General features: G+C 47.3%; 1 protein-coding gene across 1 annotated transcript in view; it reads left to right on the top strand.

Moving 5' to 3' along the window:
* Positions 1 to 21621, top strand: part of EFCAB12 (EF-hand calcium binding domain 12) — a 150352-nt gene that overhangs the window by 98336 nt on the left and 30395 nt on the right. The window contains exons 6-7 of the mRNA XM_078662392.1: positions 4120 to 4327; positions 15380 to 15917. Coding sequence (XP_078518518.1) covers positions 4120 to 4327; positions 15380 to 15917 — 746 coding nt within the window. The remainder of the gene's footprint in view (positions 1 to 4119; positions 4328 to 15379; positions 15918 to 21621) is intronic.

The following is a 21621-nucleotide window of genomic DNA, read 5'->3' as shown; positions in this document are numbered from 1 at the left end:
CCCTTATGAAGGGTTTTCTACATGCTCGATATAATAGCCATTTGGATGATTAACATCCCATGTGGCAAAGACGGTCTGATCAGATTGACTTCACACCCTTTTGCTTAATATATGTGATGAGATTCTCTATGTGTTTAAAAAATTAAAAAATAGATAAGCGAGAGGGACTATACCATACCAGCCACTCCTTTGAACTCCGTGGCCAGATTGCCATTTGTCATCATATGCAAACTAGCTATGCCCTGAAGAAGTCCTTGTGTAAGGACGAAACACGTCGGCTGGTTAGTTCATCCTGATCGTTGTTTTAACCCTGTTTAAATAAAAGCAGGACTTTGAAGAATACACCTTTGGACACAGATCTAAGATTTTGCCTTGTTTTGTGGTGCACCTTTGTTTTTGTTTCAAATTGTGACATTCCTGCTTTTGGATTGCGTTGTGACAGTGGGTGCGTTAACAGTGTGCACACAGACATCTGGGTATTTCCAACGTATATATATTTTTAAAAAAGGATAGCGGGTCAGGTGCTGTGTTCTATAGGGTTCCACTGTCTTGGTTTTTCTTTCTTAAACCTTTCCTGAGATCATATTTTATGCCTGCCATAAAAAAGGTTGGCTAAATCTCTTGATAAAGAAACCCCAAGTGAAATGCTTACGCCTGTAATTAACTCAAGAGCAGGAAAATGCCAAAGAAGCTGTCAATCTGTGCACTGGCCCAATGTAGTCCAATTCAGAACTCAAATTTTTCAGGTACCATTCACAAATAAAATTGTAAATTTCCTTCTAGGTTTCCTTTTTGCATTTGGCATAGATTTACAATTATGGTTTCATTATTGGGGGGATTCACAGAGAGTTCCCTGTAACTGGTGTACTCCTGGGAAGCTGGCAGCACCATCGTTTTCCTCACGTTTTACTCCTGCAATCCTTTTGTAAATTAAATTTAGATACTACCAATTATATGCATGTGTGTGCATATTTCAGAGCAAGTACAATAAGATTTGCTTCTTCCTTCTTTTGCTCCAACTGTCATGGCCGCGTAATGAACTAGTTTACAATAAAAAGTCTTAAACGTTGACCATGTAGACCAATCTTCTGATTTAGGCATATCCTGTAATCTTGCCACTGCTCTTGATACCATGGCACTCTGGGCTGAGTGAGTCCCACAACGGCCTGTGTTCACCCCCACAAGCACCATTGACCCCTTAACCCTTCTACTTAGGGTGGTTGCGGACACCGGAGAGAACAGTGTGCATAATGCAATTAATAACTGCAGGGCAAAGGTTATAAGGGCTTCAGTCACCTCTAAGTAATGCTTAATGCACTTCACAACACATAATCTAGGGAGCTAGGGGAACAAAGGAAACTCTATAGAGTTAGAGGCATACTTGGTACCCCTTGTAATGGTAAAGTCAACCCCAATTGGTGAGAAATGCATTGTAGAAACATCCAAAGATCTAACATCTGAGACCCTCCTAAATGATACTAGGCAAAGTAGCATAACAAACTTGCCTGATAATAACTTCAAAGAAAAATGATCATTATAACTCCATAATTGGAACATTTGTAATGCCAAATTCACATCCCATAACACAGAATATCTGGGTTTAGTAGGATTTGCATATGTAATCCCCTTTATCAACCTGCAAATCAAAAGGTGTTCCCTATCCAGTTTACCATAAACTCTTTGATATCCTGTAGATGTCACTGACCTGTACCCATTAAAAGTCCCACACGACTTTTGACCAGCCACTGGAAATGCCAAGAAATGTACAATTCCTATGACATCTGATGAAATAGGATCCATGCACCTGCCATTCCAAACTTCCCAGGATGAATTATATGCTTTAAATGTATCTTGTGCCCATGAGACTTTGCTATATCCTGAAGTAGACTCCAAAAGTCTAAATCTAAAATCTAAATCCATATTTGTAAAGCGCAAACTACTCACCCTTACGGGTCTCAAGGCGCTGGGGACCGCCGTGGAAATCAAGTGAACTATTGCCCAGAGTCACATGGTGCTAAGCTGAGCTGCCACCAGAGCCAGGGATCGAACCGTGAACCCTCTGCTCCAAAATCAGCTGCCCTGGCCGCTGCACCACACCTCTCCACAATGACCTGGCATGTCTTAGAGCAACCTGAAAGGTTCCATGCCACCAGTTTCAGGTTGCTCCATGGAGCAAGCTCATGGTATTGCCCCTAGGGAGCCTCAGTAAGTGTGGGAATTGGGTAATCTGCCTCAAGCTCTAAGTGGAGGGAAACCAAGGTTGTGTCGTGCATAGTGGTGCTATCAAGTCCTCCCTTGGTGACTGCCTGCCCGCCTGCTGTGCAATCCTGAGTATTATTATTAAAAGACAGAAAAGTATAGTGATTTCCATGTGACCACTTCTGCAGAAAAATAGTCTGTCGCTAAAACTTCCGCCAACTGAAATATCTGTTGAAATGAGCTAATAGGTCTATGTCGAATGGACCCCAAGCCATGATTAGATCTGCCCATTCAGATGCCAGTTGTTAGCATCATGGAGGTTCCTTAAATACCAAACTGCTACCCAGGTGTGTGCCCCTGGCAAATATTCTATTTTTAGAGATATCACTTAGCAGAGAGAAAACTCCCAGAGTGCCCTGGCCGATTCAATTAGAGGCCTGGACCCTGTGCTCCCCAATATATTTATGTACCTTACTGCTGTCATATTGTCCATACATATGAGAACTGAATACTTAACCTTGCCTTTTATCAGACTCTGAACTTCTAAAAGCCTTTAAGAAGCTCTAAACAATGTATATGCATTGACAACTCACACCTGGACCATATTCTTCCACCTGATGCTCCAACCCCAGATACTTGCATCTGATTCCAAGGGTAGATCTGTGGGAAGTAGGAAAGGTGGCCGCTAGTTCATTTCCTCTTTTGCTTCCATGGCTAACGGAACCATCTCCGAGTATGCTAGTCCCTAATGTAAATACCCTATTTTTAGCCGTTGAAAAGCCCAATAGTAAATGTGTCCTGCAATGTTTTCCTGAATAGAGGATGAAAGAAGGCCCGCCATGCTCACCAAATGTGGGAGAGAAACTTGCTGCTGCACCAATGTAATCTTCAACTTTTTCTTTATTACCTTTCCCTGTGCCTCTGGGGGTAAAAGGGTCTCTTTGTCTGAGTCTACTAAGAACCTCCAGACTTCCATCTTTTTTTAAGGTTCCAGATCGGATTTTTCCACATTTGCAGGAAAGCCTTGGTACTGGATAAATTCTAAGGCCATCTCTATCTGCTCCAACAATAGATTTTCCTGGCCTAGGAATATCATGTCAAAGCGTATTTCCAATGACAGTCTTTGTATATCTTAGGTCCTGAGGTCACACATTTTGTATCTCCTGCTATAGGCGCGGCTTGGTAACCGACGGTCCGTCAGTCCATCAATGCGTCTGCTTCAAAGTGTTCAACACCTTAATCGCTGCGAGGGAATTTGCAATTTGTACATATGTAACTCTAACCACAATTATCTGTAGTAGACATATATACTTAATACTATTATTTTTGGGTCTAGAGTTTATCTGTTTATATTTTATATAAAAACACATTAATAAATAAATTGGAGGGGATGCCTGATTCGTGCGAATTGTCCATCCAGAAGTTGAGGTTACCAGATGACCCTATGCCATTAGGGATGCCGGCTTACAGGTTTTTATTTACCAACCTAGTGCATTCTGGGGTTGGGAGTCCTGGGTGGCATCAATTGAACAGTTCAAACCAAAGTTCTAAGTCGTTCTGGGTTGTATTAGCACTGAACTGGAATGTGGTGTGCCCAAGGGAGTTTTTCAAAACCTTACCTGCAGCTCATCTGTCTTGTGCAACATCGTTATGCGTTTCATTGTGTTTTTTAGTGAATTGATACATTTTGGGGTGATGTGGGTTTTACAGTATGATGGAGGTTGAGGTTCAGGTGCATGATCATGGCACCCTTTGTCCTATTGTAACACTAGCAGCATACATCATTGGAGTGAAGTGGACTCTTATACCAATGGGACTGAGTCCCACTGGCCCTGCTGTATGAATTACAACTGCACCCTTGCTTCTAACCCAAAGGAGGTGACTGAGGGCTTAGGCCCATGTGTGTTTTGTTCCCTATAGAGCAGGCTGAAGGACTTGGTGGACCATTGCGGTGTAGTCAAGTCTGGGAATGCAGCCATAGACAAGCACTCAATGCCCTCCACACTCGGCCCTGAGCACGGGGATATGGTGAACCACTTCAGGCGTGAAGTCCTCCTGGAGTACATGGACATTTTGCAGCTCTGCCACAAGTATGACATTCCTTTGTCAGAGGAATTACTTGAGCAAGGTAAGAAAAAAAAAAGCTTCATCCGTGGCGTCTCTATTTAGGGTGGCACACTAGGAGGCCACAGATAAATATGGTGGGTCACGTACAACAGGCTATCACTAAGATTGTGTGCATGTGTGTTTTTTATAGTTCTGTTTGTGCATAAATATATATATATATATATATATATATATATATATATATATATATATATATATATATATATATATATATATATAGAGAGAGAGAGAGAGAGAGAGAGAGAGAGAGAAAGAGAGAGAGAGAGATATATAGATACATACACACAGTAATTTAAACTCTTTAAGCAGACTGTGAATTAAACATTACTCTGGAGTGTGGAAGAGTCAAGGTCTTCGGAGTGTCTCTATAACTCCTGATTCTACTGTTCTCATCGCTCTGTTCAGCAGCCTCTTGGTTAGACATTTACTCTCATTTTCTCCTAAGCTCGTTCTAATAAAATCCCAATCTGTATATCTTTCACCTCATCTCTTTCCTCTTCAGCACCCTCTTTTCACTCTCTTCTGCACGTAATTCTTTGCATCTCCTTTGTTTCACCCATCCCCCCACCCACACACAATGCACCCACTCACCTGTACAGACTGCATTTTCTTTAACTCTCTCCCTGGTAGGATGTTGACAGCTGTGTACACCCTTCACATACTTTCACATATAATCATAATTGCAATGGGCCCACCTGACCATTGCTCTGTAGAGAGCTCAAAGATTGGATAAGCATGTCTTTTGAACCCCTTTATGACCACTGACTGGTACCTTGGGAAATTTGCCCTGCTTTCGACCAGATCATGACAGATGCCTTGTGGTGTAAAAAGAGCCAACTTTAATGAGGCAGCTATGTGCTAACAATAACAATCCATTGAAAAGTCCTACTGTCTAATGATCCCACCTTAATAATGCTGTATGGATGCATAAAAGTCAACGTTTCCTTCAACACATAATCACCGATCCCCAACAACCTTAAATGTTTCTCATTCTATTTCACCCTGAGTTGTCCCCTAACCATCCTTTGATAATCTTCTCTTTTATTCTTTAACTGCTCTCATTTTCTGTATCCCCTTAACTCTTCTCCAGTTCCTCTGGTGTCCTTCTTACAGCCTCACATATCAGCTGCCCTCCCCCATGCACTATCGTCACGTCATCATTTCCTAGTTAGCCCAATGACGTCTATTGCAGGAAATGGGCTATCACATTCTGGAGTTCCATAATATAGTTATTACACATTCCACAAGGACAATAGACACACTCCACCTTTCCTAAATAAATCATATTCTTTAAATTTAATGTATTTATGTGTAATCCTTTCAACACCTAATCTTGTGCAAAATGCCTGCATCACCTTCCTTCAGGACATGCCAATCATCAATGACTTTGTTGCTTTCCTTTATATTCTCCTTGGAACAAATTCTATTCAATAATACATAGACCTGTATGGCCGCTCATTTAACAATGAGTGTCCAACCATTCTTACCCGCATTATCCCATCGTTTGGGTTGGGACGAGGCAAAATTTGGGGGGAGTGAAAATATTACAGCATTAACACTATCGATACAAGACCCCCTCTGGTTAGACATATCTCTTTATGTAATCTGACATCCACCAAATGTCCTTCAGTTGTTTATCAGAAAATCCAATCCTGCCATCTTTTGTCACAACCTCTATCTGAAAAGAAACAGTACCAGTATGCGAGACCCAACCTTTCCAAAGCTGACTTTAACTCCCTGGGTCTCTGAAAACTGGGCACGGTCTACCCCTTCGTATGTATAAAGGTAGCCTCTGAAAATCCATAAATATAATAATTCCTTTCAAACACGAACCAGACGAATGTTCCTATCTCCAGAATCCCTTAAATACACTGCTTTCTCTTTCACACCAGATCTGCATTGGGCTTCTTGAGTCAAATTTGTAATGCAGATGCCCCTTCACAAACTTCCTCCCATTGTAGCCCCAGTTCCCTTTCACACCCTAGAAACTTCAGTATCCAAAATGCCATAGAAAATATCCAAACCGTGTACAGCTTAAAAACCACTGCCCCCCCACTAGAAAAAACAATGTCTCCAATAAACCACCCCTACTGAAGGATAGCCACTGTCACCTAGTATCTCCAGCTCATGTCCTCCTCTGGCAATGCATATGAGACATCTGCAATATCTGCCTATACTTGGAATATGCTGTTCCTAAAATCATACTGCGCATTAAGCAGCCTAATCAAACACTCTTAGCAGCCTTAATGTCCTCTTATTCTTTACCACCTTCCTTTTCACTAGCACCACCACAGCCTTATTATCAGCATTAAAAGTCACCTACTGTTTGGCAAACTTCCTACACAACAACACAACAGCCACCACCAGCAGGAAACATTCAAAAAGGTCAACAAGCCCTTTCTACACTGTGCTAACCTTTGCTCACACACCACCTGACCAAGGGAAATAAACCAAAACCCACACACCCACACTGTCATGTTGCCAAGCAATCTTGTCATGTTGCCAAGCAATCTTGGTCACACCTAGTAGATTTCTCTTTGCCCCTAGGCTGTACTGGCATACCAACTTACTATGAGGAGCAGAGGAACCAGACAGGTATCCAGTGAACATCTGCCATAAACTACCTGGTAAAAGGATCCACTGTAGGAACAGGCAGACATGCCAGAGATAAACAGGTTACATTTTTAGGCTCACTATACTTTATTTCCTGAGTTAATACACAATACATTTAGACTACTACTTTTAGAGTCTATTATTACAAGCCAAAGTACTACAGTATACGCTAAGTAAGAGTAGCAAATATCAAACTTACTGTGGCAATAGAAAACATAAACAACAAAAATATTACGAAGAAAGATAGCATATTTGTTTTTCTTCTTCCTCCAACTAAGTGCTAGCAGCTAAAAAGTCTGCTATTGTGAGAGGTCAAATGCAGCAGTTGCATACCTAATGGCAAGCGTGAGTTGATCTTGTTTAACACAGGCCACAATAATTCTCCCTGGTGCAAATGAATACCCTCCCTTCCTGAAATAGAGCATAGTTGGTATTTGTAGTCCTTTTGCACAAGGACTATCAGAAGTTGTCTGTGTAATGCTGCATTATCATGAGGAGAATATCATGGAATACTATACAGCCTTATGCACCTGTATATATGCAAAAGAAAGCTTTGCCTATATAATTTAGATATATATTTATGTGACTGAAAGAGCAACTATCATAACATGAAAAACATAAATCGATATATATGTGTGGATGTAGTTAATACAGTAAAGGCAGTCGGGGCTCAACAGCTATATGTCCTGGCTAGCTCCAAGGCCATAGATAGTACATGGTATTGAGCAAACACACAACAGCCATAATTTGACAAACATGTGAACCGATCATTCAATTTTTTTCAATAACCATGCCATCACACAGTTACATTTTCTGAAACATGTCACCCAAACCCATAAAATTGCTTTCACACTGGTAGAAAATGCAACAATATGCTCCAGACATTGAAAAGTCCAGCGCTGAGTGCCTACAGAATGACTGATCTGCTCACACAACCCAACATGCAAAGTTCTAATACAGCAAAAGGAACTGCACATTCCTCAGCTATATCTTCAGCATATTACCCACATTAGCCTAAGGCCTCTTCACTTCCATTGTCTCTCATTACAGTTTCAATTCTAAAAATGTGTCAACTGTGTACCTGGGAACTCTGTCTCCTCCAGTGCCAAAGGCACCCCCAACTCCTCCATCGAACCCTGAAAATTCTCTAAAGCCCCCTAACGGTCATCCTGTTCCTTGCCATCAGCAGAAAGAAAGTCATCCAAATAGTCAGTAGCTATATCGAGCCATACTTGTTGCTGATGTAAACACCCTTGCTAAGAAATATCTATGTTTTTCAAAAACTGCACAAGACAATGAGCAAACCTTTGGCATCACCTTGTCCAGAAATAAGTAGGCATCAAACTGTAAATCTAACAAAGTAAAATACCTTTTGAACCACCAGTAATTTAAACGCTGAGTTTAAGTCGCACTTTGTAATTTCTTGACAAAAGAGACATCCAACTCCCTTTTAAAATCATCTATTCTAGCCTTAATTGGTGATGTCTTAATCCATACTAATATTATAAAGAGAGAGCCCAAACCTTTGAGCCTGAGGCGGGTAATCCCAGTAACCACAGCACTAATCACAACACCCAATACAGCGTTGGAAAGGGCAGTTGCAGCAGAAGGACATAGGCTATGCAGACGGCCACCATTTAAAATAAAATATTTTGCAGAGTTTTATATAGCGCGAACTTGACCCGAACTGAATCAGGTATCAGAGCGCTTTACATAGCACCAGTTACGTTACATGAGGACACACATTCATTTTTGTTAGGCACGGGGAGATTAAGTGATTTGCCCAGAATCACAGGATGTTTGGCGTCATTACCAAGACTCGAACCCAGATCCCCAGGTCCGAGGTCGAGCGCCTTAGCCGTTAGGCCAGCTCCTCTATACATTTAAAAGGTAAAAGAACCGTGCCAGCAAAGTAGTCACTTGTGGGCGAGTCTGCGTTGTGTTGTGGGCGTGGGCTGGGGGCGTGATTAACGCTGGGGGCATGTGGTACGGCCATCACATCTTGGGCTATGGGCGTGTGCTGGGGGCGTGACAAACACTGGGGGCGTGTGTCCGCCCTTCATGCCATGTGAGTCGTACATACAAGCGCCAATTATGTTGCTGCGCAGCAGCAAGGGGCACGCTGGGGGTGTGACACGCTGGGGGCGTGAGAAACGCTGGGGGCGTGAGAAACGCTGGGGGCATGTGTCCTGCCTTCATGCCATGTGAACGCAATTGTGCCGCATCAAGGGGCTCGCTGGGGGCGTGAGAAACGCTGGGGGCGTGTGCTACGTTCCGCCCTTCATTCCATGTGGGTCGTACATTAATCAGAAGATCGTCTGCTGTGGCCATGTGCTGGGGGCGTGACAAACGCGTTCACCTGGAGGCCTGGTAAGTAACGTTACTGCAGCCTTTCCTGCGCGCTGTTACTGAACTCTCACATTCAACGAAATTACACGCGCCTGCTACCATCCACCAGCGCTCTAGCCGGGCTCAGGCGGCGGATCAGTACACTAATTACACGCGCCTGATAACCTCAACCAGGGCTGCATCTGGGCCTCAAGCGGGGGAACACGCAAATGAGCGTGTCTGCGGGGACAATTACTGCAGCCTCTCCTACTCGCTGTCACTCAACTCTCTCATTAAACGGATTTACCCGCGGCTGATAACTCTCTCATTCAACGACATTACACGCGCCTGCTAACATCAACCAGGGCTGCAGCTGGGCCTTCTCCGTCCCTATTCTAATGAAACAAAAAATGTTGTCTACCGCGAGATTTTAAAATAAATTGCCCTTGCCAAATACACACATTACACACATTCTATTTCATACCCGGACAACGTCGGGACGGGCTGCTAGTGAAATAAATAAAAGCACAGCTGCAGTACTTTGGATTCGACACCCAGCAGCCAGTCAAACTTCTGTCTGCATCTGGGGAGGATCTAACTAAAGACCCAAATTCTTGTATGGGTTCTGAATTAGGGGAGCAGGACAAACCTCATCCACCAAATAGTTTGAAAGTACAAAGTTAAACGCCAGTCAGGTACTGGGCTTGATATCACAATCACTCAGTATTTATCTACACTGTTTTATACGCTTGCATCTTTGGATTTGTGTAAGCCTACGCTATCTCACTGTCTATGGGGGAGATCATTATTGAACAATCAGCCATCAACCGGACACCGGACACCCTACATGTTGGATAGAAAGTATTACTGAAAACTATGAGCCTTTCTTAGTGATGGGAAAGCCCCTTGCCGGGTCAGAAGATGCCACAGTAACCATGGGCAGGGGTAAAGGCCAAGCCCCCTGCCCACAGCACACCTGTACACACAGGCTAAGGCATGGCTAAAGTGAGAGACAAATTGCTACCAAAATACTTCTTTGGCCCAGACTCAAACACCGCCACAGTTATGTATTGTTACAGCCTTGAAAACATCAACAAGATTGAACAATTTGTATCTATGTTTCCACCTGAGGTTGCTGATGAGATTCTTTCTTGGACATCAGATGTCATAAAAGCTGCTTTGCTGCAACCGATAATCAATAAATACCTAGCTGGTACCACAGCTAGATGTAGGAATGGTTTGTAGGCACAGATGTGCATGGCTTTATGATGACATTCACGACAAAGTGTAGGCTTCCAAGGCGCCTACTTTCATATTTCCATCATTGAAAAACATCGACAGTGCCTCGGCTTTGACATAGATGCTCACCACTATCAATATCAATGGCTTTTTGTAAGACTTAATTTGATGCCAGAGAAAGTGGAAATAGTACAACACATAATTACTGTTAGAAATGGGTTTTCTGGATGGCTAAGGTATGCACCCAGGCCAGTTAGGAAGCACCACTGTTGTCAGGGTAAACTGGTACACACTAAGATATAGCCTGTGCTCACCCTCTGCTAGCTTGGCACAGAGCAGTCAGGCTTACCTAAACAGGCAATATGTAAAATATTTATGCAACACACACACACACACAGTAACACAATGGAAAGCTAATTTACCCCCATTGCGAGGCTGGCAGACAGGTCTGGGCTGAAAGAGGGACCTGTGAACGTCAAGGAGCTCCTTTAAAGTCACCCCCAACATCAAAGGTACTTTTGGGTATAAGTACTGGATCTCTGACCCCATCTATTCAGACACTACTGTACTTGTAAACATGCTCTGTCACAGGAATTGCTGTGCTGCCCAAAGGACTCATCTAGACTGCTTTTCTTGAAGTACTGCCTTTCTGCTGGTTGACCTGCTGCCTGCTGCTCTCTGACCCTGTGGAATCTGCCTTCTGACACGTCATTTCCAAGGGCTTGACCCCTGTTCATGAAGCTTCAGACTTCATCATTCTACCATTCCCGTGGGGCTCTGCAACCTGTGAGTCCGGCATCGAGCAGAGAGTGCCTGATCCTCGCGTGCCTGCCCACAGAAACAGCGATTTTGCTTGCTTAGGATCAGCACTGCACCTTTTAACCTGTTACTGGCAGCGGTGCATGCTGGATCATCAAGCTGTAATGTTGATTGCAAAGCACTTCTGTTCCATTCAAAGATCAGTATGTCAGATTCGACCCACGCTGCAACCCTCCAAGGCTGTGGGTGCCGATCACTGCCGAAGTCGCTGCAGCTCCTCCCAGCGTGGCTCTCCAGCATTGCTTTGCCTGGAAGACTAGGGGTGTGCCCGAGACGCAAGTGCCATCAGCCCGTCTCCACCCCCAGACCAACACTGTGTGTTCTACCCTGGTGATTCCCCATCTAGAACCTCCTGACAATGTGGCACCCGGTGCCTAGGCATGCCAACATACCCGCAAGAGTATTGTAACTGAGACACTGGGCGACAACCTCTTGGAAGTACCCCAGATTGGATCCTGGTTGCTGTCAACTGGTCCAGCATGACCTTCAATATTTATTGCAGTATGAAGGCTGTATTGAGAACTATTTTTCTGAAAGTCATAACTTGAAAAGTATTACCTTTTATTCTTTTGGTCTTTTTTGGCTCTTTCTAAGCCACAGCAAAGCCTTGAGGTGAGAGGAAATTAATGTTTATTGATTAAGCCCAACACAAAATTGTGGATTAGTTGAAGCCAGAAAATGAGGTTCTTGGGAAAACTCAAATACAAAGAATTGCCATGGTTCAGTCTAGCAGTGACAGAAGCCTGAACAATTGTTTTGTGAAGTGCTAAGGGAAGAAGATGCATTTATTCAACAGAATAGATCTACGTTTATTTAACCTGTGATCTAATGGAAAGGTTTGAATAAGGAAATGTCATTCTGTTGCAAGTGTTAATGTAGCACCCCCAACCAGTAATACCTTTTATCTATGTTCACGGTTTCGACTTGTCCATCTCAAAATACTCCACAGGTCTTACTTCTCATGTCGTACGTTGGTTAAGATGGGTAGAGTGACTGATCCTGCTTGGTGTAGATGCTGGTGACAAGAGAGATCCTTTTTCGCTATTATTTGGGAATATCCTGCCATCCAGGCTTATTGGAGGTCCTATGTGGCTTGTAAGAGTAGTATGTGTGGTAACGATTTAACAACCTCTGCAAAATAGTGTCTTCTTAATGTCTGGGATACCACAGACCTAGGATGGAATTGGGCAAGTCCGGGTGACCTTGGGCATGATCATTGCTAGATGTAATATTGCCCGTCTGTGGGGAGCAGAGTCCCCCCATGCCTCAGGGACTGGAAGAGAGACATGGACTGATGTGTGGTGGCGGAGAGAGTGATTTATGAAAGAAGGGGTGCCCTACAAAATGGAAGGGATTTGGGGCAAATGGAATATCAACAGGGGAAGTCTGTGTGCTGGCCCCATAACGATATCCTTGGAGTCCGGGAATGTTAGCTATATGGCCTCTGCCTAGCACCAGGTTGCGATGAAATTTCAACGATGGAAAGGAGGTGGTTCTGGGATAGAGTATACCTTATGCACCCACTGTACTCATTCTTAACCTTTGTGATAAAAGTGCCACTCTGCTTTCTCATGTGTTCAATTAAAAGGTGTTAAAAAAACAAAAAAATGCAACTTTTAGACAGTGGACATTTCTCTGCACTAACTGCTGTGTGTGCCTGACAGGCTGCCTCCAATACCCGGATTACAGAACGCTTTTGCCACACACCAGCCTAGATCTCCTTTACATTTTGGACGTACCCGTCCTGTGCCTTTGTGTCTCTGGAATCAGAGACTGTTGGGAATTCTGATACTGTTTTCCCTGATTGCGCGTTAAACACTCACCCAGGCCGCAACCGGGTTGGAATTAACACTGGTTTTGCGATTTCTCAAGCTTTCATCAAACCCAGAGCCCTGAAGAGTCACATCTTTTTCATGTTGTGACGAAACACGTGTCGGCTGGTTTGTTTCTTTTGTACTGATCGGATTTGAAATATAAATCTATTCTGCATGAAACCCTGGATGTCGACCTTCGTTACGTCTTACATAAACATTGTTGCATTTACTTGGTTCTGACATCAAAACCGAATATCTTAATACGTGTGCACAGGACTTTGACTTATATGTGTCATGTGGGTCTTGACCCACACACTTGCAGGGGTTGTTTCTTTTCTGGGTTTGTTCCCCCTGACCTGTTTGCACCGTGGACTCCCGAACTATGTTCTAAACTCCTAACGTACATGCTAGAGCACCATCACTTCCTGTACATAATCCAAACCCATCACCGTTACTTAATGCCTCCAATACACGTCTGGGCTGGGCTGAGTGACAGCTACATTTGTGCCTTCCCTCTAGACAGCCACAACACAGGACACTCAATGGCATCTACATTCATCTGCAAATTGATAGGTCTTCCTGGGCAAGAGGGAGGGGCGGAGGCAACACTTCACTTAAATAGGTACTGTCTTATCCCCACACAAAGGGCTGATGTTCACTTACCGGGTGTTTTGTGCATCTACTATTACCAATTTATTGATTAGGAGCTGAATAAGAGTGACCAACAACTTACCATCAAGATGGAGAATCAGTTGAGTAGTGTCGGCCTAGGCACGGAATGGAAGGACTGTCAACAGAATAATGGATGCTACAGAAGCCTCGAAGATATTTGAGAGTTTCCAATGGATCCCTCTGTTAGCAGAGCAGAGGTTGTCCTTTAGGAATTATGCACAAATAGCACAGATGACGCCTTGGCAGATCTGATTTAGGAACTCCTGTTTATGCCTTCTCTGCTGCTTGAATTTCTCTATTTTGAATGTTCTTTCTCTCATCTTAAATGCTTACCATTACCTCAACAGCCCATGGAGCAACATTAGGGAGGACTTGAACTGTTGACCCATCGGTGGCTAGACCTTACCTTTATGTGCCAAAACGCCATGCTGATTTCCAGGCAGGACTGAGTTCTGTGTCTGCCAAGAAGGCCTGAAACTGTGAAGCATGGTGCCTGATTAGGGTATGGTATATAAGCGCACTTGCTAGAACGCATTCCAGAGCAATGATGGTGCAGAATGAGGTCCAACCTAGCCCAAGTATTTGAACTACATTCCAGTGCATATCAATATCATATTTGAACTATTTAACTAGAACCACTGACAATAAACTGATACTCAACCTAGAACGGCATAAGTGGAACACTGTAGGGTGACATTATTGGCTCCCATTTAAATTTCTACTGTTGTGTCCTAAACTTATTAACTCCCTAGAAGTTTCCCTTGCCATTCTCCTTTTTCTGGTGGTATTTGCCCTTTTTTTCCTTTACTTAGGGATTCCTTACTGGCCTCATAACCCATATAGTAAGGGAGATAGGCTAACCACGAGCTAATTAAGGTGTCTCATCAGCGCTCCCTAGAGGTGTCAAACTCCAAACAGTCAAAAGACACTGTTCTGTGTCCCACGTTAGTGTTTCTTCATTACATCCAAATGTTGCTTTATTATGTACAACTTACAAGTCAAAAAAACATAAATCCCAGTATAGCTGGCCGAGGTTGGAGCAACATTGCCATTTGATTGTTATTATATACCTAGATATATGGTTCAAAATAAATACCACCCCTCTATCCATACATCTGTTAAAGCTCTAAATGTTGATTATACCATGTTAGGCACCCACCTACGCTATTCCTCCATTCATGTGTTGATTTGGTTTCACAGCAGCAATTTCTCTGAACAATAGGGTAGAGGCCATTACCAAGGCACCTAGTAGAATCTAGAAACATTGTTCATTGGGAGGACTCAGGGTGTTGCTGTCAAGCGATTAACTTTCAAACAAGGAGACTTGGGTTCTAATGCTGCATTCCTCTCCTCTTTTGGGTAGACCGTTCTGTTGTGCGGATCCTTTAAAACTGTAAACATTGGCATCTGCTTAACAAAGAAATTCATATGTTCTGCAAAAGTGAGTCGGATGGCTAGGATAAAGAAATGCTATTTTTCCTGACATATTTGCACAGCCAATCAGTTTGTTTTATGCCCACTATGTTATTATTAACTTACTTGATGTCTTCCTTTTGTTCGTTGCACAGCACTTCTGTATCCTGGAGACAAACAGTTACTTGATTCTGAGCAGCTCCTAAGGCTGAAACAACCAGGGACGTCTCTATTACCTTCTGCTAATTTGAGACCTCATTTATATGCTGGTGGTCGGACATCTCATTTACCACGAGGAACAGAAACATCTCACTTGCGTCCTGCAACAGGGACATCTTCACCAGGAACACAAACATCTCACTTACGTCCTGCAACATGGACATCTCCACCAGTAACGCAAACATTTCACTTACGTCCTGCAACAGGGACATCTTCACCAGTAACGCAAACATCTCACTTACGTCCTGCAACATGGACATCTCCACCAGGAACACAAACATCGCACTTACGTCCTGCAACAGGGATATCTCCTAAAACTCATGGCAAGTCACGATTATCAGCATTGCCTTCAGGGGAAGGGCCGTCAGTTTCTTCGTCTGATGCTTTCAAGAAACAATCCTTTGATGTACTCGGTGGGGGCAAGTCCAGGTTGCATATGAGTCGAAAACCAGACTACCAGGATACAGAATTCAGGTATGTTTAACCTCCTTTGGCATTGATCTCCCAGACGACAAGATAACATGTATGAATTGCCGATAGTGAATGCTAGTCACTTTTAGAGCTTGCGTGGGAGTTTGGCAGTAACAGAAAATCTTCCAATTTCTGGAACATAATTCTGGGGAAGTCTCCAGTGATGGAATTTTCTTCACCATAGGGATACAAAGACAGGGAATTTAGCTAATGGATTATTCTCCAAATTTAGCATTTTATTTTAAACGATTGAAGATTGATCAATACTGCCAAGTTCTCAGTCAGTTCATTAATCTTCCTGTTGGCCTTCCCACTGTAGAAGCACCAACAATCTTTTTAACAGTTTTCATCGACTCCTCAGATAACTTCAGTAGGTCATATCATGGCCTTTAGGAGACCATCACATAGAGGTCAAGACCCTCAACGCCTCTGACACCTGCCACAGTCAAGGTGAAGCTTGATTCCCTCCTCACACCTTGCAATCCCTAAGCAGCATGAAAAAACTAGTGAGCTATCTTCTTAAAGTAACCTCATTGTTAAAAGTGACTCTCGTAGAGCTTTGCAATGGTTTCTTGGTGGCAACACTATATGGTAATTGGTTAGATCTGGCACTATGCGGACATGTGAAAAGTAGTAATATCCATATCTATGGCCTGTAAAACGGGTAATATCTGTTTAGAAAATGTGCAAACTGGTGATATGATTTATTGGGTGCATGGAAAAAGGCAATATATGTAACTGTTCATTTAGAAACTGGTAATACATTTTACTTTGGCATGCATAAACGGGTCACTTGGGGGCGTGGCTACGACGTCGCCGAGTATGGACGCCTGAGCCCTGAGCTCCGGGTCGGTCTCGGCGTTTATCCTGATTGCTGATCCCCCTGGCGGCGCCACCTCCCGGGACTGCTCCCTAATCGTCGCGGGGCACATCAGCGCTGGCCTGGAGTGCGCTGGGTCCCGTGATTGCGGACGCCTGGGATCTACGGAGGGGGCTGCGGTGTCGGCCGCCGGCCATCTTGATTGGGCCTGTGTATCGCGGCTGATCCCCGGCCTCGATTTCTGCGAGGCCGCCGGAAACTGCGCCGCTGCAGGCGCCCAGAACACGGTGCGGGCGGGCGCCCCGACCCCGACTGTAGGAGACCCCCCGCGGGGAACCCGACGGACAGGCGACGGCGAGTTGGACGCCGGAAAACAGGAGTGCTGGACCGCTGCTGCTACGGAGCGGCTCGGCGGGGACTCCAGGGGCGGAGGCGCCCATCAGAGGTGAGAGGCGCTGAGGGTCGTCGGCGCTCGGCACCTGTGAAGTCCCCGGAGACGAACGCCCGCCTGGTCCCGGGGGGTGCCGGATCGGCCACGGATCGGCTGAGCAGTGGAGGCGAGTCGGGCAGCCTGGTGCCCGCTGTGATTGTAGGGGCCCGAGACTCTTTGGGGAACCCGTTGTGGCCCGCAGTTGACTTTGGCAGCAGTGATCTCGGGGCCACCTGCGGAGTGCATGCCATGGGGTACTCGAGGCGCTGCTGACCCCCTGGGCGGCCCTCTGGCCCTAAGTGGGGACTGGGGCCCCCTCTGCTGATATCCTGGACTTTTGCCTTGGGCCCTGTCGGCCGTCGAGAGAGACCCGGAGCAGTGTGCGGTTGCTGGCAGTTTGGACTGGCAGCTGCTGGGCCACTGGCCTGAGGGAGTCTTGTTGGGGTGCCGGGAGCCGGAATCCGGCGAGGCCTGCTGACTACCTCCTCCTTTCTTTTTTCTTCATCGCGTGCGACCCCCCCTTCTTGCCAGGCTTGTTGGCGTGGTAACGACTGTGGCCTTCTTTACTGGACACGTTGGATCGGCTCTACTGTGTTTGGCGGCGGCGCACTCACCAACTAGCCTCCATGGGGAAGCCGCGGAAGGGGGCGGGCGCGGTGCCGCCGGATCAAGTGGAGGATTCTCTTGACGCTCATGATCTGCAACAGACGGGTGACCGGGCGGCTGGGCTGCAACAACAACAGCTGGACCAAATTCTTAAGGCCATAGGGGACACGAGAGAGGCGCTGCGTCAGGACATCGCCCAGGTCTCCACGAGCCTTGGCCTCTTGAAAGCGGACCATAACAAGTTGGCTGATCGTGTCAAGGCGGCAGAGCTGGTAATTGGAACATTGGAACCGGCCCAGAAGGCATCAGATGCCACGTTGGAGGACTTAACCCGCAGGGTGCAGCAGTTGGAAAGGAGAGCGGCGGACGCGGATGGGCGCAACCGGCGCAACAATATCCGCGTGGTGGGTTTGCCCGAACATATTGAAGGAGACGACATGGTCGCGTATCTGGAGACTTGGCTGCGAGCTGTGGTGGTCCCGGAGGGCTTGACGCACTTCTACACTTTGGAAAGGGCTCATAGGGTACCTGCTCGTCCTCTTGCTCCTGGTCGTCCTCCCCGACCGGTGATAGCCCGGCTACTCCACTTCAGGGACCGGGATATTATCTTGCGGCAGGCCAGGCTGGCGGGTCCCTACAAGGTGGATAATGCTTCTGTGTCACTATTCCCTGATTATTCCCAGGAGGTCCAGCGTAGCCGTTTCTCCTTCGTTGCTGTTAAACGAGCTCTCCGCGATGAGGGGGTGCAGTATTCTCTGCTGTTCCCGGCTCGCCTGAAAGTGCTGGTGGACGGAGCGACGACGTTCTGTGACTCCCCGGAAGAAGCTTGGCAGTGGCTGGAGCGGTACCGAGCGGGCAAGGATGGCACGGGGGATTGGACTGGGAATGCTGAGGCCCGACCGCAGCCGCGTAGGAGCCGGCGTAATAGGAGGAGAGGACAGAGCAGGAGGTCACCCTCGGCTTCACAGACGGATCAGGAGAGGAAAGCTGCCCTACAAGCGGTGTCGGACATTTCCGGAGCAGTGCCTGAGACTCAGATGGCGGACTCAGGCTCCAGGTTGGGCTCGGATGAGGCGAAACCGGGTGGTTCGGATGAGGCTTCGGACAAGGAAACTGGAGATTTGCCTCGGATCACCCCGCAAACAGCTGATGGACTGCTAGATGAGTGACTACGGGCAGCTGAGTTATGGACAGTAAGGGGGTGTGCTGGTCCTGTGGGATGGCATGTTGTGGGCGGCTGGGGACTTGCTTTCTGAACGGATGGCCCTGCGGCGGTACTCTGATCAGTGTGGGTGGTGCTTGGCCCCTGACCTTCTTGATGGGTGGTGGTGCTGCTGGGAGAGGGGTGGTGGGGGTCTACTCTTAATCGGGATCGACCTTTCCTGATGCGACGGGTCTGGGCTATCCGACCGGCCGGCGGGGAGTCACCCCCGCGATCTTACATCACTTGTGAGTCTCTGGTATTTCCAGAGTTTCCCCCGTACTCGGGGGTTGGATTTGGATGGGTGACAATTGTTTGATGCCTGTTCTGGGGGTGGGTGGGGCGGGAGTTGGTTGGGGTTGTTTTGGGGTTTCTGAATTCCTGGGGATTGTCAGTGTGCCAGTGGGTTTGTGGGGGATTGGCCTTTGCTATATGTTAGATGATGGCGGTTAGGTTAGACTTGAAGTGCATCACCTGGAATGTGCGGGGGCTCAACTCTATGAGGAAAAGATACAAAGTACATGCGAATTTGGTCCGGAGGGGGGTCCAGGTGGCCTTTTTGCAGGAGACGCATTTAACATTGGCAGAAGGGCAGGCGCTGCAGCGGCGTTGGAGGGGGCAACTCTTCTACACTACTTACTCTGCGCATGCTAGGGGGGTGCTAATTTGGGTACGGGCGGGTGTCCCTTTTCAGGCATTAAGCACTAAGGTAGATCTGGAGGGGAGGTTTGTGGCAGTGTTGGGGAGGCTAGATGGCCGGGATGTTGCGCTCTGCTGTGTCTATGCCCCTAACTTTGATCAGGCTGCGTTCTTCTCCGTGTTATCCCACCGGTTGTCGGATATGCTTGTGGGCACGGTGTACATGGGAGGGGACTTTAATTCTGTGGAGGATGTTGAGATGGATCGTTCCCATCCACCGCTCGTCCAATCGGTGGTGCGCAGAGTGGCCAAGGCTCGGAGGGATTGGCAGGATCGGTGGGGACTCCAGGATGCTTGGCGGACGTGTCACCCCACGGATAGGGACTACTCGTTTTATTCGGCGCCGCATGATTTGCATGTGCGCCTCGACACTTTCCTCTGCTCGGGCGGGGCTCAGGAGCTTACGAGCGATTGCGAGTACCTGGCGCGGACCATATCGGACCATAACCCTTGCCTGCTCACGGTCCTTTGGACCAGGCAGCGACAGCCGGTTCCCACGTGGCGGCTGAATCCGCTGGCGCTGGAGGACCCGGTCTTCCACGCTGAAGTGCGGGACTGCATTGAACGTTATTTTCTTGAGAACTCGGGCACCGCGACAACACGAGCGATGGAGTGGGACGCCTTCAAGGTGGTGGTGCGCGGCGCGTGCCTCTCGTCCTCGTCGGGGGTTCGCCGGACGCTGCTGGCTGATGTAACGCGGGAGGAGACCGATCTGCGGCAGGCAGAGAGACGCGAGCACGGGGCGGGCGGTAATAGGGAAGCGGTACTGGCGGCCCGAGAGCGGGTGGCGGTTCAGGTGGAGAGGCTCCGCTGCCATGACTACCGGGAATATATGGTCCGAGCGCATGCGGAACGGGATCGGGCTGGCTCGCTACTGGCATGGTTGGCCGCTCCTGACACCAGGGGTACGCCGATTTTGTCGCTGGCCACCCCGACGGGGGGCCTGGTCCACTCACAGCAGGAGATAAACACTCTATTCCGGGATTACTACGCAGACCTATACCGGAGCAGGATGACTACTTGCCCGGCGATGCTGGATGCCTTTCTTGAGGAGGCCCAGTTGCAACGGCTGGATCCGGAGCTGGGTGACGCGTTAGGGTCCGCTATTACGATAGGGGAGATCAGGACGGCTATTAAGCATATGGCTAGAAAGAAAACGCCAGGAGGGGATGGCCTCCCGGTGGAGTTTTTTGCTGCCTATGTGGATCTCCTGGCCCCTCGATTGCACCAGATCTATGGGGAGGCTTGGGAGAAGGGTAGGTTGCCGGCTTCGGTGCGGGAGGCGATCGTAGTCCCGCTGTTGAAAAAGGGAGGCCTCCCCACGGCTAGGACAGCATATCGCCCGCTGTCAATGCTAACGGTGGACTACAAGGTGCTGAGCAGGATCTTGGCGACGCGGCTGACCGCCCATATGTGCTCTTGGGTGCACCCGGACCAGTCGGGTTTTATTCCTACTAGGAACACCTCGACATGCATACGGCGTCTGATAAGGGTCATGGATGTTGAAGGGGAGGGTCCTGCGGGGGCGGCCGTGCTGTCGGTGGACATCGAGAAGGCGTTCGATAGTGTGGAATGGCCTTACTTGTTCTGCGTGCTACTTCGGTTCGGGCTGGGGGAGGGCTTCGTCCGTTGGACGAGGCTGCTGTATGAGTCGGCCACTGCTAGGGTCCGGACAGGGCGCTCCATATCCGCGGCGTGCCCGGTAGGACGGGGCACCAGACAGGGTTGCTCATTGTCCCTGCTCCTGTTCGCCTTGGCGATTGAGCCACTAGCAGCGCGGGCTCGGCAGGGTAGGTACGGTGAGGGGGTACTGTCGAGCGGCGACTTACATCACATCTCCTTGTATGCTGACGACCTCTTGTTATATCTGGCCGATGTCGATGCAACGTTGGCGGGAGCACGGGCCTTGCTCCAGGAGTTCGGGAACTTGTCGGGCCTCCGGGTTAATTGG

The sequence above is a fragment of the Lissotriton helveticus genome, chromosome 9, assembly GCF_964261635.1.
Source record: "Lissotriton helveticus chromosome 9, aLisHel1.1, whole genome shotgun sequence".
In the NCBI taxonomy this organism is placed as follows: domain Eukaryota; kingdom Metazoa; phylum Chordata; class Amphibia; order Caudata; family Salamandridae; genus Lissotriton; species Lissotriton helveticus.
This window is presented reverse-complemented; position numbering and strand designations above follow the sequence as displayed.